We start from the raw sequence: 11,695 nt of genomic DNA on the forward strand, positions 1-11,695 counted from the left end.
TTCCTCAGGTTCATCTGTGAGTCGTCTAAAGGGCGTGAATAAAGTCAGAGCATCTTTTCCTGAAGACAGAAAGACCACACAGGTTCTAAGGCACCAAAGGGGTCTAAGGTAAGGTTGATTTTATTTTTATTTTATTTCTTTTTAGTGATTCACTTTTTGCAATGTTTGTCTCTAATTCTATGTAAGTTCTTTACAGGTTATACAATCAACTAGCTGAAGTGAAACAACAAAAGGAAGAAAAAGCAAAACAAGAGGCTTATGCCCAAAACAGAGCAAGGGCAAAAGAATTCCATAAGGTGAGTGTAACTGAGGGGGAAGGACTTAATTTTTCAAGCCTGAAGTACACAACTGAAACTACTAAATTTTTATTCCTTCCACAGAAAACACTAGAGAAACTTCGAGCCAGAAATACATGCTGACTTTCTAGAAACAGTGTAAAGAGGTTTTTTTAAATTGTGTATATGTAGCATTAGACAAAATTATTTAAAGTCAATAAATTTTTATTCAAGGAATTCCATGTTGTGATTTCTTCCACTGTCCATCAAGGTCACTTTAGATCCCCTAAAAAGCTGGAGTCAAAAGATCTTCAAGTTTGCCCTGAAGAAGAGAGATTTTGATTAACCTTTAAAACTCTCACATGGCAACAATCGTGGATTATTAAGTTTTATATCTCCTCAGGAAAACATAGCACCAAACATAGGAGTGCTATGGCATCCTATAGAGAACTTCCATCTTTGGTCACAGCGTTAAGAGCTCTGGGTTTCACAGCCTCATGAGCCCTCTTTGAAATGACCTATACAAATGTCTTTTCTAATGCATACATACCTTTTTAATGAAACTGATCCAGCTGTCCTGTCAGCCCTACATAACAATATAAAAGTAAATTTTACATTTCCAGAGATGATTGTACAGCGAGTGAACATGAATGAGTCCTAGAACCAGCCCGAGTTAACTCTACTACAGACTGCTTGGTTATTAGCATCCCACAAGGGTTACAATACAAAGGCAAAGCACATTTGCATGATTCAAGAGATCTAGCAGAATTTTAAAATTTCATTGATTACTGATGAAAGTTATTAGAAAAAAAAGAAAAATCACGTGATTCACATTGTATTTGCATTGCATTTCTATTACAGTTAATCAGCTGTTCCCAATAAGCTGATTGCTAGCAAAGTAGCAGATAGAAAACCTACTGGGAATTTTTTTTATGGTCATGTCCACAGCAAATGAGAAACTGCATTCTAAAAGCCTTGGTAATGACCATTATACCCTCGAGCAAATAACTTATGGTTAAGATAAAAACCATTACTTGCCATAATTACTTTGGCTTCTGTCATCTCCTTTTAATATGGGTATACTGATGAAGACTTCAAAATTCACCTATGGAAAAATGTGAATTTCAAATTTATATTTATTAAGTACAGAAATCTATCTTTCAGAATGAGGTTGCTTAGGTTCCAAATTATCCTAAAACCTGGCACCCCAACTAAGGTATTGAAAATTCCATGCTTAAAATAGCTATTTAAACCAAGAGGTATTTTTTAAAAACAATAATCCCATGCCCATTCACATCCGAATTTGCTCTATGATCATGTTTCTGGTTAACTTTTACCTTCAAATACAATGGAATATTTAATGTAAATGGATGTTCAGAAAGGCCATTTTCATTCAGCCCATTCAGAGCAGTTGAACATTTCGCCCATCATCATAACATCATTAATAATCAAGTTTAAACACGTAATAATGTAAGTCTAGTCTTTTTTTACTCCTAAGTGGTGACAAATGTTGCAATAGCATTACTAGATAAATAAATATAACCTAAAATAACACTTGGAAAAAAGCTAGTATTCAACAAAATAACCTGCATGGCCTTTTAAGTAATGAATTAACTTACCAAAAATCTTTGGGATCTAATTTCTTCAACCAATTTGCTTTAGGGTCCTAGAAGTTGAATTGTACAAAGTACAAATATTTTGACACCTGATCCAAGACACAGTCATGTACATTACAATGTTTCAGTCAATAGATAGCATACAAAAGAAAGTGGTCCTATTAAGAGCTGAAAATTCCTTATTACCTAAATAATAACATAGAAACTTAGAAATAACATATAGAATAACACAGAAACATACCGAAATATCGAAATAATAACAGAAACAATAGAAACTTATTGTTTCTAATATTGAAAAGTCAACATTTTTCTCCCACATATTTTACTCATAAGCATGGCAAAATGTTACAGGTCTCATTGTCACCACTGCAATATGCATACTGTGATGGAAGCATAACCTGTCTCAATTTAGCCACATTAACTATTTTTGGACACCATGATGATCAGCAGTGCCCATTCTCATCTAGAATGAGGCATTGTAGAAGTTTCTTTAAAGCTTAGTAGTGTATTTGTACGAAGTCCTTGTTACGCTGGCAATGCTACCAATAGAGGGAAACAAGCAGAATCAATATTAACAGAGAATCTTACCTTTTGATTGTAGGTGGTGGGGATCTGCCTGGTTCTCAATTTGACACCCTGGAAAAAGAAAAGCATTGCTTACTATTTTAGAGTATATCAAACTGAACACTGAGGAACCTATACAAATACTGTATCAATAGAAATACCAGGTTTAACAAGCACAAAGCCAAGAAAACCAACGATGCCAGATACTGAATTTCTATAGCACTGACCTTTGAACACCCTAGCAGGAGTAAACTGCTGAGTGCAGATACCATGCAGTGCAATTATGACTGAACTGTCACATTCATATTCATATTCGTATTCCCAAATGTGCAATGTTTCTACTGAGAAAAGCTTTCACAAACCTCTCAAATTCAAGTTCCTTTAACAAGTACAATAATTTGACCTTTTTTCCTAATTGTCACTGTAATAAGCTGCATTAACTGTATTTTAAGCTACAACTCTAGTCTTTTCCTAATCTTTGCCCAGTCTCCATATAACTTACAAATGGAATATATACATGTAACTTAACAGATCAAGCAGACTACAAATGTCAAGCTCATTGTTGCTCAAACTGCCAGTTACACAAACCTCTTTTAATGTAATTCATATCCCTATTGATTCAACATATCCATACAGGTTTACGTGACTTTAGGATGAAGTATGTGTAACTGCCAGTTCAATAACAATGCAAAGAACACAGGTAATTTCATTTGGTAGGTCTAGACATGCAGTCTCTTCATTTTCCTTCTCTATACAAATATATAGTAACATTTTTGCCAGTATCTTACTAATTCTGTGTTATACCTGAAATACTGGGATGGTGTACTTAATTTCTATTTTTCATCTTTTGAGTCCTTGATTATTAAAAGTTAAATATTTTACTTACCTCTCAACATGAATGAGTTCAAATCACATTCATTCCTATAGAAAGTACCAATTAAAGATTTAGAAAGGATATATTTCCAGTTATTAAAACTAATACCCAAGTATAAATTTAAGATCCAGTTTTATATAGCCACATCCAGCTCTGTCAGAATTAAGTTTTAGTTCATGCCCTTATCATTCAGCAGTTGAACAGTTAAATTCATCATCTGAACTGTAATCATATTTCCCAAAAGATTATACTGTCACCAATTAAAACTTACCTAAGCGATCACTCAAGAATGGTACAGATGTGTGGTTTTTTCCAATACCTAAGGTAAAAAAGTAAATTATCTGGTTTTTCATAACGTTAAAACTTTTAGCAACTGTCTTGTAGTTCCTTCCCACAGACCTAACAATAGTCCTGTGAGTAAAGTAAAACCACAGAGTTACTCTATGAGGCGTTTCCAACGACGTGCAGGCTACAGGAAAAGCCCCATCGGGATAGACCTCAACCACTATTTACAAGGTTTTGATTTTTTTTTTAAAGACACAGGATATGCCGTGTCTTTTGAAAATCGTGTGATTCTTGCTGAATCGCTTGAGCCCAAGGGTTTGAGGCTACAGTGAGATGTGGCAGGATCACATCTCATTGTAGCCTCGAACCACTGGGCTCAAGGGATTATCCTGCCTTAGCCTCCAGAGTAGCTGGGGACCGCAGGCACCACTGTGCCCAGCTAGTATTTATATATATAAATAACAAAGTCTAACACTCCATAGGAAAAAATTATGAGCAGAAACTGCAATATGCTCTTACAATATTGCAAACTGTAAAAACTTCCTACCACCTTAATTACAAAAACAATAATTTCACAATCACATTGTGCTTAGGAGCCAGAGGAATGAAAAATAAAAATAAATACCATCAAGTAGCTCCTGTAGATGAGCCAAAGGAAAAGGATTTAAACTTAAGATTTAAGTTTAAAGCATAACTCTTGTTATGAACTTCAATACTGCAAATAGAGGATGTTGTTTTCCCATTTCAAAGATTTCAGCAAATTTTAATTCTTGGTTCAAAATTAGTTGTCATCCATTATAAAATACAGGAAAATGTGTCTGTAAGTTATGACTTTGGCATTATATAACTTTTAATCAAACTCTGCATCATTCAAATTTATGAATTCTTATGACCTATGTAATCTTTTATTATACTATATTTGCATTAAACCATAAAATCCTCTACCTCACTTTAGATTGTACATTAATACAAAATAATGTTGTAGGCTTCAAGTAGGAATTCCAAAGTTCCGATTATTGCTACAAACTAACAAATTCAGAATCCTCTAATGCTTGCAACTAAAATGAATCTGACACATCACTAAGAAGAATCTAGGATTCTTTTCAGAAATCAATATAATTGGGAATTAAAAGTATGGTAGAAATGTCTCTGAATAAAATGAAACTTGCTTGCTCTGACAACATACTGTTTCCTACACATAAATATGTGACAACTCAAATTGAGACATACCTTTAACTCCAGACATCATGTTCTCAAGATAAAAGCCTTTAAAACAAAAAGCCATCATATATATCGTCAACATGAAATTGGAATGCAAAATTAATACTGCTGAGGATTTCCCTCATATCCATGCTGTTTATCTATTCTACAGTCCTAGAATCAACCTTTTTTTCTTAAGAGACAGTGTCTGTCTTTGTTACCCAGGCTGGAGTAGTGATGCCATCAAAGTTCAGTGCAGCCCCCAATTCTTGGGCTCAATCCTTTTGCCTCAACCTCCCCTTTCTGAGTAGCTCCAACTACAGGCACATGCCCCATTACCCAGCTAATTTTTCAATTTTTGTGGAGATGCCCAGGCTGGTCTTGAACTCCTGGTTTTAAGCAATGTGGGGACTGCAGACTTGAGCCATTGCACCTGGCCTGGAACCAACCTTTATAACTGTCTCAGGTATCATAATATCCCTTCTTATATGTATCAAAACTCATACTGAACAATGAGTTCTGGGTTGCAAAAGAGGATTTATTTTTTGCACCTATCCATAAGTCTTTGTCCACATTAAACAAAAACATACGTTAAGTGCAGTCCTAAAATGCACTACATAGTCAGCTTTATCGTGATCAAAATAATGAACATTGGGGTAATCACTGTGGTTCTCCCTGTGTGTCCATGTTAAATAAATGTGTATGCCTTTTCTTGAACTAATAAAGTGAAAATGGTAGTTCAAAGTAATATTAGTCCAGGTGCCGTGGCTCACGCCTGTAATCCCAGCACTTTGGGAGGCCAAGGCAGGCAGATCGCCTGAAGTCAGGAGTTCAAGACCATGGTGAAACCCTGTCTCTACTAAAAATACAAACATTAGCTGGGTGTGGTGGCTAACGCCTATAATCCCAGCTACTCAGGAGGCTGTGGCAGAATTGCTTGAACCTGGGAGACAGAGGCTCCAGTAAGCCAAGACTGCACCACTGCACTACAGCCTGGGTGACAGATCAAGAACTGTCTTTAAAAAAAAAGAAAAAAAGTGTTAAAGATACTCTAAATTTGGGAAGGGAAATGAGGTTATTACAATACTAAACATCTGAGAGGTCACTTTTGTCATGTCTGAACAAAGCTGGAATAAGAGCATTTCAAATACCCTCTTGAAGATGGTTGGGTGTCAAGTTATTTTGTCTAAGATTTTCTTTTCAAAATTAAAATCACTACACTTCACTGTTGTAATACTCACAGGACACCTGCAAGCTCTTATTCAGAAATCAACTGACAATTTTTCAAATTTTTCTATGTATTTTCTCTGGTGTTTTAATGGGTTTTTTTTCTAATTACTACTACTTCACAAGTTTCTTTCACAAACTTCTTCACAGGGTTGAAATTTTTTTTGTTATAAAGTTCTGGGTTTCAGCATTTCTTCACCACCAGACTGGTATATATATATCCACATTTATCATCTTTATTCATTTCTATGAAGTTGTTTTTTCTATATGCTTCACCTTTGACATTCATGATCCTGTCACATTTTCAGGGCTCTCTGTCCAGTATTTTTAGCTTTTGTAGCTCTTTTTAGACAAAGCAGCTTCTTCAGTACTATCCTCTTCTTCTAAGTATACACTCAGTCTTACAGGGAATTCAGAACTTACTATGAAACTATCCCCCTGCATAAAACAAACAAACAAAAAAATAATGGATTAAGCAATAACTCAAATGGCTTAGTAATTACATATAGCTGAGTGCCCTGGATTACTTCAGATAACCTAGAGACTACATGTAGATGTTAAAAATCTAAATTAACATCTGCTTATTTTTTCATTTGATATCCTAACTAGCAATATTACGTATCAGAATGCTAATTATTAAAAATAGTACTGGAAACCCCATGTTCTTTATCAAGTCTCTAAAAAATTAGTATTTTCCTTCCTGCATTTCCTGCAGTAAACTTACTGAGCTTTTCAAAAGTTAAATGAAGTGTAAGAGAAAAACTAAATACAATTCCTTCTGTACCAACCAACTCCTGCCTTCCCAAAATGGAACAGAAAAGTCACTTACTGCCAATTTGATATCACATTCATTATCTTCAAGATGTTTTGCATCCTCATCCTCTGCTCTGTAACATTAAAATTTATCATCATTGAGATGACAGAATCTTCTATGACCTCATTAGCTGTGTATTCCACTCTGAAAACTGAAACTGCAATACTAGTCAAGCAAACAAAATTTGAGAATGCTGTGTTCTAGAGAATTCTAGATGTACTGTGTGCTAAGCTTGGCTCAACTGTAATAATCCCAAGTGTCATACTCTATCTTTGTTCATTATTTAAGTATAACTATATTAAAGGCAAAAAATGAAGCAATTAACATAAAATTTAATTTATAACCTATTTCATATGATTCCACTTACGCTGACTCCTCAATAGGAGAAATGGATCCATCATCATCCAAAAATTTGTATCTACGACTATCAAAATCTTCATTTTCTAAATCTTCACCAACATCCATTTGTTTCAATGATTCTTTCAGGTGGTGTTCATACTTCAGTTTTTCAATGTAGTTAAAAAATCCTCTTGCAACAGCTTGCTATATATTAAAAACACCGTAAGTATGTCAAGATTTTTCTTTCACAACCCAGCAAGTGCCAATGTTCAACACCCCCCTTACCAAAGACTCTGAATTTGCTATCTTAACTACTCCCCACTTGTGGATATATCAAATGCTGTTTATTAAAATTCACATTACAATTATAAACTTACCTAAGCTGGTACAAAGGAAAAGTGAAGTACTACATATCTTGTCATGCCTGGGACTTACTAAAGGCATTTTAAAATGTAAAAACAGGAATAAGATTTCTAATGTTTACTATAATCACCTTAAGAGATTAACTGAAGAGATTAACATGTATTAATCCTCCCAGATAAAATTTCAGGTTCTGGCAAGAACCTGAAACTCTGCATTCATTCAACATACAACTCTCAAATATTTTAAAAAAGTCTACTCCTAAGTATTAGGGTATTTTTCAGATGACTGGCTTAGAAATACCTAGGCCTTAAGAATGTATCCACTGAACATAAGGCATGTGTGGTTTTGGTTTAGGTTACTGCAAAAATAATTTCATGTGAGCTTTTATTATCCCTACTGAGTTTTAGGGTTGTGTTTAAGACCTGAGATGGGATGAGATCAAAGCATTTTATACAAAGAGCCTTGGAGCACTATCTTTTAAATCTGGCCAAAGTGTAGTAATTGAAGAGATACAAGTCAAGTTTCAGTTAAAGGATGGGGTGGACTTTAGGGGGAAGTCAGTATAGAAGAGTATCGAAATTGCGGACAGTGTGTTCCCAGCATATCTGAGACAATTCTAAACTGGCCAACAAATCATTTTGGGCATCTGAGTTATGTGTAGCCATATATATAAAATGCTGACTCACCTCAAACGTTAAAATTTTTCTCCAAGGCGGGTTTTTTTCATTCTCTGATTCTAAAAATGGGAAGCCAGATCCTTTGCTTCTAAATTGTTTCTTTTTATCTATTAGTGAGGATATAGGATTTCTCCTTCCTTCTGGTCTTCCCCTTGGTCTTCCTGTTGGCTGGTACCTCTTCTTTTTCTTTTTTTTGTACTTCTTTTTCCTGTTCTTGAATCTTTCAAAAATAGCTTTTATAGTCAATGGTATTGGTTCAAAAGATGAGTCACTTGATGAATCACTTGCGTGAACACTTTCAGGTGTACGAACAAATTTTCGAATGGGGTTTCTTTTCCCCCGTTTAGGTGAGTAAGGGATACACTGAGTTTTAAATAAGCTGCTATCAGAAGAGTTATCACTAGAAAAATGAGAAAAAAATTAATTTCCTCTTTCTTACTGAATGCTTATTACCAGTAATACCCAGTCCCAAATATACATTTCTTCCAAGACCAACTCAGGAAAACATATCCAGAATTAAAAATTTTTTAAAGGATGGGCTCAGAACCAGCTGCCTTTCTGCTGACCATCCTACTTAAATAGCTCATAAAGCTACAGCTCTTATTAAAAAGAGTTTTGTAGACATCGTCTTGCTGTTACCCAGACTGGAGTACAGTGGTGCAATCACAGCTCACTGCAACCTCAAACTCCTGGAACTCCAGGGATGCTCCTGACTCAGCCTCCCAAGTAGCTAGCTAGGACTAATGGCATGCACCACTGTGCTCAGCTTAGAAAAAAACTATGTATCTTTCAAGATAACGTATGAGCTCCACAAAGGCTGTATGGTTCCGTTCACTGCTAAGAGTGAGTAAAACAAACACAGCCTACCAGACAGAAACAGGAAGAGGTAGTCTGGAAGAGATGCTAATATGACCCAAAGAATACATTTTTTTCTTGAAGAATGTGTCCCATTATAATATATTCACATTTTGAATTTAAAGTATTTGCAATGCTATTATCAATCTACATTAACTAGATAAACCTGGAAGGTCAGTGAAATCTGGTTTTCCTTCTTTCCCAATTCCTGAAAATCATCTTTACTGTCACTCATTATATAAAATAATTTCTCATAATTCAGATACAATAAATATGATTGAATCCACTCAGTTCTCCAGTAAAAACCCACTTACCTTTGATTTGCAAGTTCCATAGCATCAGATGTCACATGGTCGGTAGAATCTATTCCTGATTTATCCATCAGTTGCTTTGTTTTATAACAGTTTTCTGAAATTATGAAATTTAGTAAATGTGACAAAGCTTCCCTAAATATTGACACAGTATCTACTATAGTATTCAACATGGTCAGACTATGCCACTGATTTTAGGCAAAATCATTTGCCGGGGTTAAGCTTCTTATCCATTTCAGATCAATTTCTTTAAAAAGAAATCCAGAAATTCTATTCACAGGTTCTTTCAGTTTTTACCCTCTAAATGTATTCAATGGAACAAGATTCCAAAAAAGTACTGTCACTTCCAAAAAAAGCATCTTTCAATATAAGTAGAAAATACAGTTTTATCATTAGCCACTTACTAACGTGCAATTACCAATACAGTATTAATGTAAAATTAAAAACCATTTTCCAAGATCAAAGAGGGAATTCCTAAGGCAAAATGTGCCCTATATAAACCAGGAAAAGGATCTCCAATCAACAGACCATTTTAAACTCCTGATCACCTCTCCATTATAATTCCTAGATTCTTCATTCCTAGATTCATTTAAGTAACTGAACTTTGTCATATTGTATCTTTGCCATTATTGGTGGAAACTGACAAGTTCTGAATTCTCAACCTTTTTCAATAAACTATCATAATTCTTTGTGTTTTCATCCCCATGGTAGAGTATACAACATGCCAAAAAAAGAAGAAAAAAAAGATTCCTTCTTGTGAGCTAAAAGAAAAAACAGGTTGGTCTGGGTGGCTCAGGCCTGTGTAACACAGCACTTTGGGAGGTCGAGGCGGGCGGATCGCTTGAGCCCAGGAGCTCAAGACCAACCTGGGCAACGTGGTGAAACTCCGTCTCTACAAAAAATACAAAAATTAGCCGGGCTAGTGGCGCGCGCCTGTGGTCAGGAGGCTGAGGTAGGTGAATACCTGAGCCTGGGAGGTGGAAGTTGTATGTAGTGAGCCTCAGCACACAAGGAGACCCTTGTCTCTACAAAAAATTCTTAAGATACTGCCTAGGTGTGGTGACCCGTGCCTGTGCTCCCAGCCACTCGGGAGGATCGCTTGAGCAGAGGTGGAGGTTGCAGTGAGCCGAGATTGCACCACTGCACCCCAGCCTGGACGACAGAACAAGACCCTGTCTCAGAAAAAAAAAAAAAAAAAAAATAGGCATGGCAACAAAAATGAAGGATAACTACTTATTTCACTATTGTACTTGCCTTAGTCAATCTCTTGTCTCATTCTGTAGCTTCTTGGGACCTAACATGAGTCATTGCATATAAATCCTAGGATGAACTAGCAAAACATTTAAAATATAAAACGATAAGGTTACCAAGAGCTCAGATTTGTTAAATGCCCAATGGACCCCTGTGGTAATTTTCTGGTAGTACGTCTTATTAGCTTAAGTACAGGATTCTACGAAGTCATTATATATCGAATGCTCAAAAACGGAATTCAACAAAAATTTGGCCCCATGCATTAATGGTATACCTGTGGCTAATTTTTTTTTAAAGTAGGGATTATCAAAATAAAGCTAGCTCAAGAATCACTTTTTTCTTAGTGTTTAGAAGACACTCCTACTTGGGTGTCGATGCATCCGCTGGAATTCTGCAATTCTTAGAGGCCACGTGGGCAGAAAGCGGCGCTTTACCCGGAGCTAATTCTGTGACCACCAGCGCGTCTCTCCGGGCAGCGCCTAACCTCCAGGAAACCGGCGCTACCAATGGGTACCTCACATATGAAGGTTAAATCATTTAAATTACGTTAAGAAGGTTAAACTTGTCTGCAACACGTTTTAACACCTCCATCTCAAGATATAATGAAGCCCGCCCACACTACAACCACGTTTGTGGGCCTCATACCAGCCGCGTGGCGCGGAGTGGCCTGCAACCGTGATCCCTTCACCCTCTCGGCCCGACTTCCGAGGCTCAATCCTCCGGAACAACGCAGGGGCCGAAACCCCAGATATGCAATGCCTCCCCTGCCCAACAAGCCCAGACGGCCTTGCCCTCTTGGCAACCTACCTAAAACCGCCTCACACCGGCCCCAACCGCGCACTTGCTGCCCGTAACCCAGGCCTCGGGCCAAAACCTGCGACTGGCCTGGTGCGTGAGTCCTGGAGATTTGCACACACCACCCTCCCGATTTCAGTCCTCCAACTCCGGAAAACTAGCCGATGTCCTCCAACCGCGCGGAAGAAAAGGGTGGGATATCCCCGCGGCCCAAGTAATAGTCAGGCAGAAATCTCGCGATACAATTTA

General features: G+C 36.8%; 2 protein-coding genes and 9 non-coding genes across 30 annotated transcripts in view; 1 reads left to right on the forward strand and 10 right to left on the reverse strand.

Annotated features, from left to right (window-relative positions):
• Window positions 1-508, forward strand: part of CEP295 (centrosomal protein 295) — a 70,768-nt gene extending 70,260 nt beyond the window's left edge. For 7 of the 10 annotated variants that reach the window (XM_015115471.3, XM_015115474.3, XM_015115473.3 and 4 more), the window contains 2 exons: window positions 9-108; window positions 197-508. In XM_015115471.3, the coding sequence (XP_014970957.3) occupies window positions 9-108; window positions 197-419 (323 nt within the window). In that variant the 3' untranslated portion in view covers window positions 420-508. The remainder of the gene's footprint in view (window positions 1-8; window positions 109-196) is intronic. The other 3 variants (XM_015115472.3, XM_028833911.2, XM_015115476.3) reach the window with 1 other exon arrangement.
• On the reverse strand, window positions 105-11,689 carry TAF1D (TATA-box binding protein associated factor, RNA polymerase I subunit D). Of its 11 annotated transcripts, none has more exons than XR_013403175.1 (14): window positions 11,459-11,689; window positions 9,404-9,497; window positions 8,244-8,634; window positions 7,223-7,398; window positions 6,871-6,928; window positions 6,465-6,479; window positions 4,845-4,880; window positions 3,601-3,648; window positions 3,342-3,376; window positions 2,480-2,527; window positions 1,895-1,941; window positions 1,314-1,380; window positions 826-861; window positions 105-597 (listed from the first exon to the last, which is right to left on the reverse strand). XR_013403175.1 is itself a non-coding variant. In NM_001257644.1 (7 exon segments), coding segments are annotated over 6 exon segments (834 nt in total). In that variant the 5' UTR covers window positions 9,472-9,497; window positions 11,459-11,607; the 3' UTR covers window positions 6,115-6,337.
• LOC114672529 (small nucleolar RNA SNORA25) lies at window positions 663-795 on the reverse strand. The gene has a single exon (XR_003722935.1). It is a non-coding gene; the product is annotated as a small nucleolar RNA SNORA25 (small nucleolar RNA).
• LOC114672535 (small nucleolar RNA SNORA32) lies at window positions 1,143-1,263 on the reverse strand. Its single transcript, XR_003722941.2, has one exon. It is a non-coding gene; the product is annotated as a small nucleolar RNA SNORA32 (small nucleolar RNA).
• LOC114672526 (small nucleolar RNA Z40) lies at window positions 1,644-1,716 on the reverse strand. The gene has a single exon (XR_003722932.1). It is a non-coding gene; the product is annotated as a small nucleolar RNA Z40 (small nucleolar RNA).
• On the reverse strand, window positions 2,232-2,367 carry LOC114672530 (small nucleolar RNA SNORA1). Its single transcript, XR_003722936.2, has one exon. It is a non-coding gene; the product is annotated as a small nucleolar RNA SNORA1 (small nucleolar RNA).
• Window positions 2,597-2,735, reverse strand: LOC114672527 (small nucleolar RNA SNORA8). Its single transcript, XR_003722933.1, has one exon. It is a non-coding gene; the product is annotated as a small nucleolar RNA SNORA8 (small nucleolar RNA).
• On the reverse strand, window positions 3,481-3,552 carry LOC114672548 (small nucleolar RNA SNORD5). The gene has a single exon (XR_003722954.1). It is a non-coding gene; the product is annotated as a small nucleolar RNA SNORD5 (small nucleolar RNA).
• LOC114672537 (small nucleolar RNA SNORA18) lies at window positions 3,701-3,832 on the reverse strand. The gene has a single exon (XR_003722943.1). It is a non-coding gene; the product is annotated as a small nucleolar RNA SNORA18 (small nucleolar RNA).
• On the reverse strand, window positions 3,890-4,001 carry MIR1304 (microRNA mir-1304). The gene is given in 1 exon segment (NR_128303.2): window positions 3,890-4,001. It is a non-coding gene; the product is annotated as a microRNA mir-1304 (primary transcript).
• Window positions 5,288-5,414, reverse strand: LOC114672541 (small nucleolar RNA SNORA40). The gene has a single exon (XR_003722948.1). It is a non-coding gene; the product is annotated as a small nucleolar RNA SNORA40 (small nucleolar RNA).
• Window positions 11,690-11,695: the final 6 nt, after the last annotated feature.

This window comes from Macaca mulatta, chromosome 14 (genome assembly GCF_049350105.2).
Source record: "Macaca mulatta isolate MMU2019108-1 chromosome 14, T2T-MMU8v2.0, whole genome shotgun sequence".
NCBI lineage: Eukaryota > Metazoa > Chordata > Mammalia > Primates > Cercopithecidae > Macaca > Macaca mulatta.

Excerpts from the sequence above, each read along its gene's own strand:
- TAF1D (XM_077960392.1), bottom strand. The coding sequence starts at position 9,471 with ATGGATAAATCAGGAATAGATTCTACCGACCATGTGACATCTGATGCT. Across the intron at positions 6,929-7,222 it reads TCTCCTATTGAGGAGTCAGC|AGCAGAGGATGAGGATGCAA; the intron begins GTAAGTGGAATC and ends TTAATGTTACAG. Across the intron at positions 6,480-6,870 it reads AATGTGATATCAAATTGGCA|GGGGATAGTTTCATAGTAAG; the intron begins GTAAGTGACTTT and ends TGTTTTATGCAG.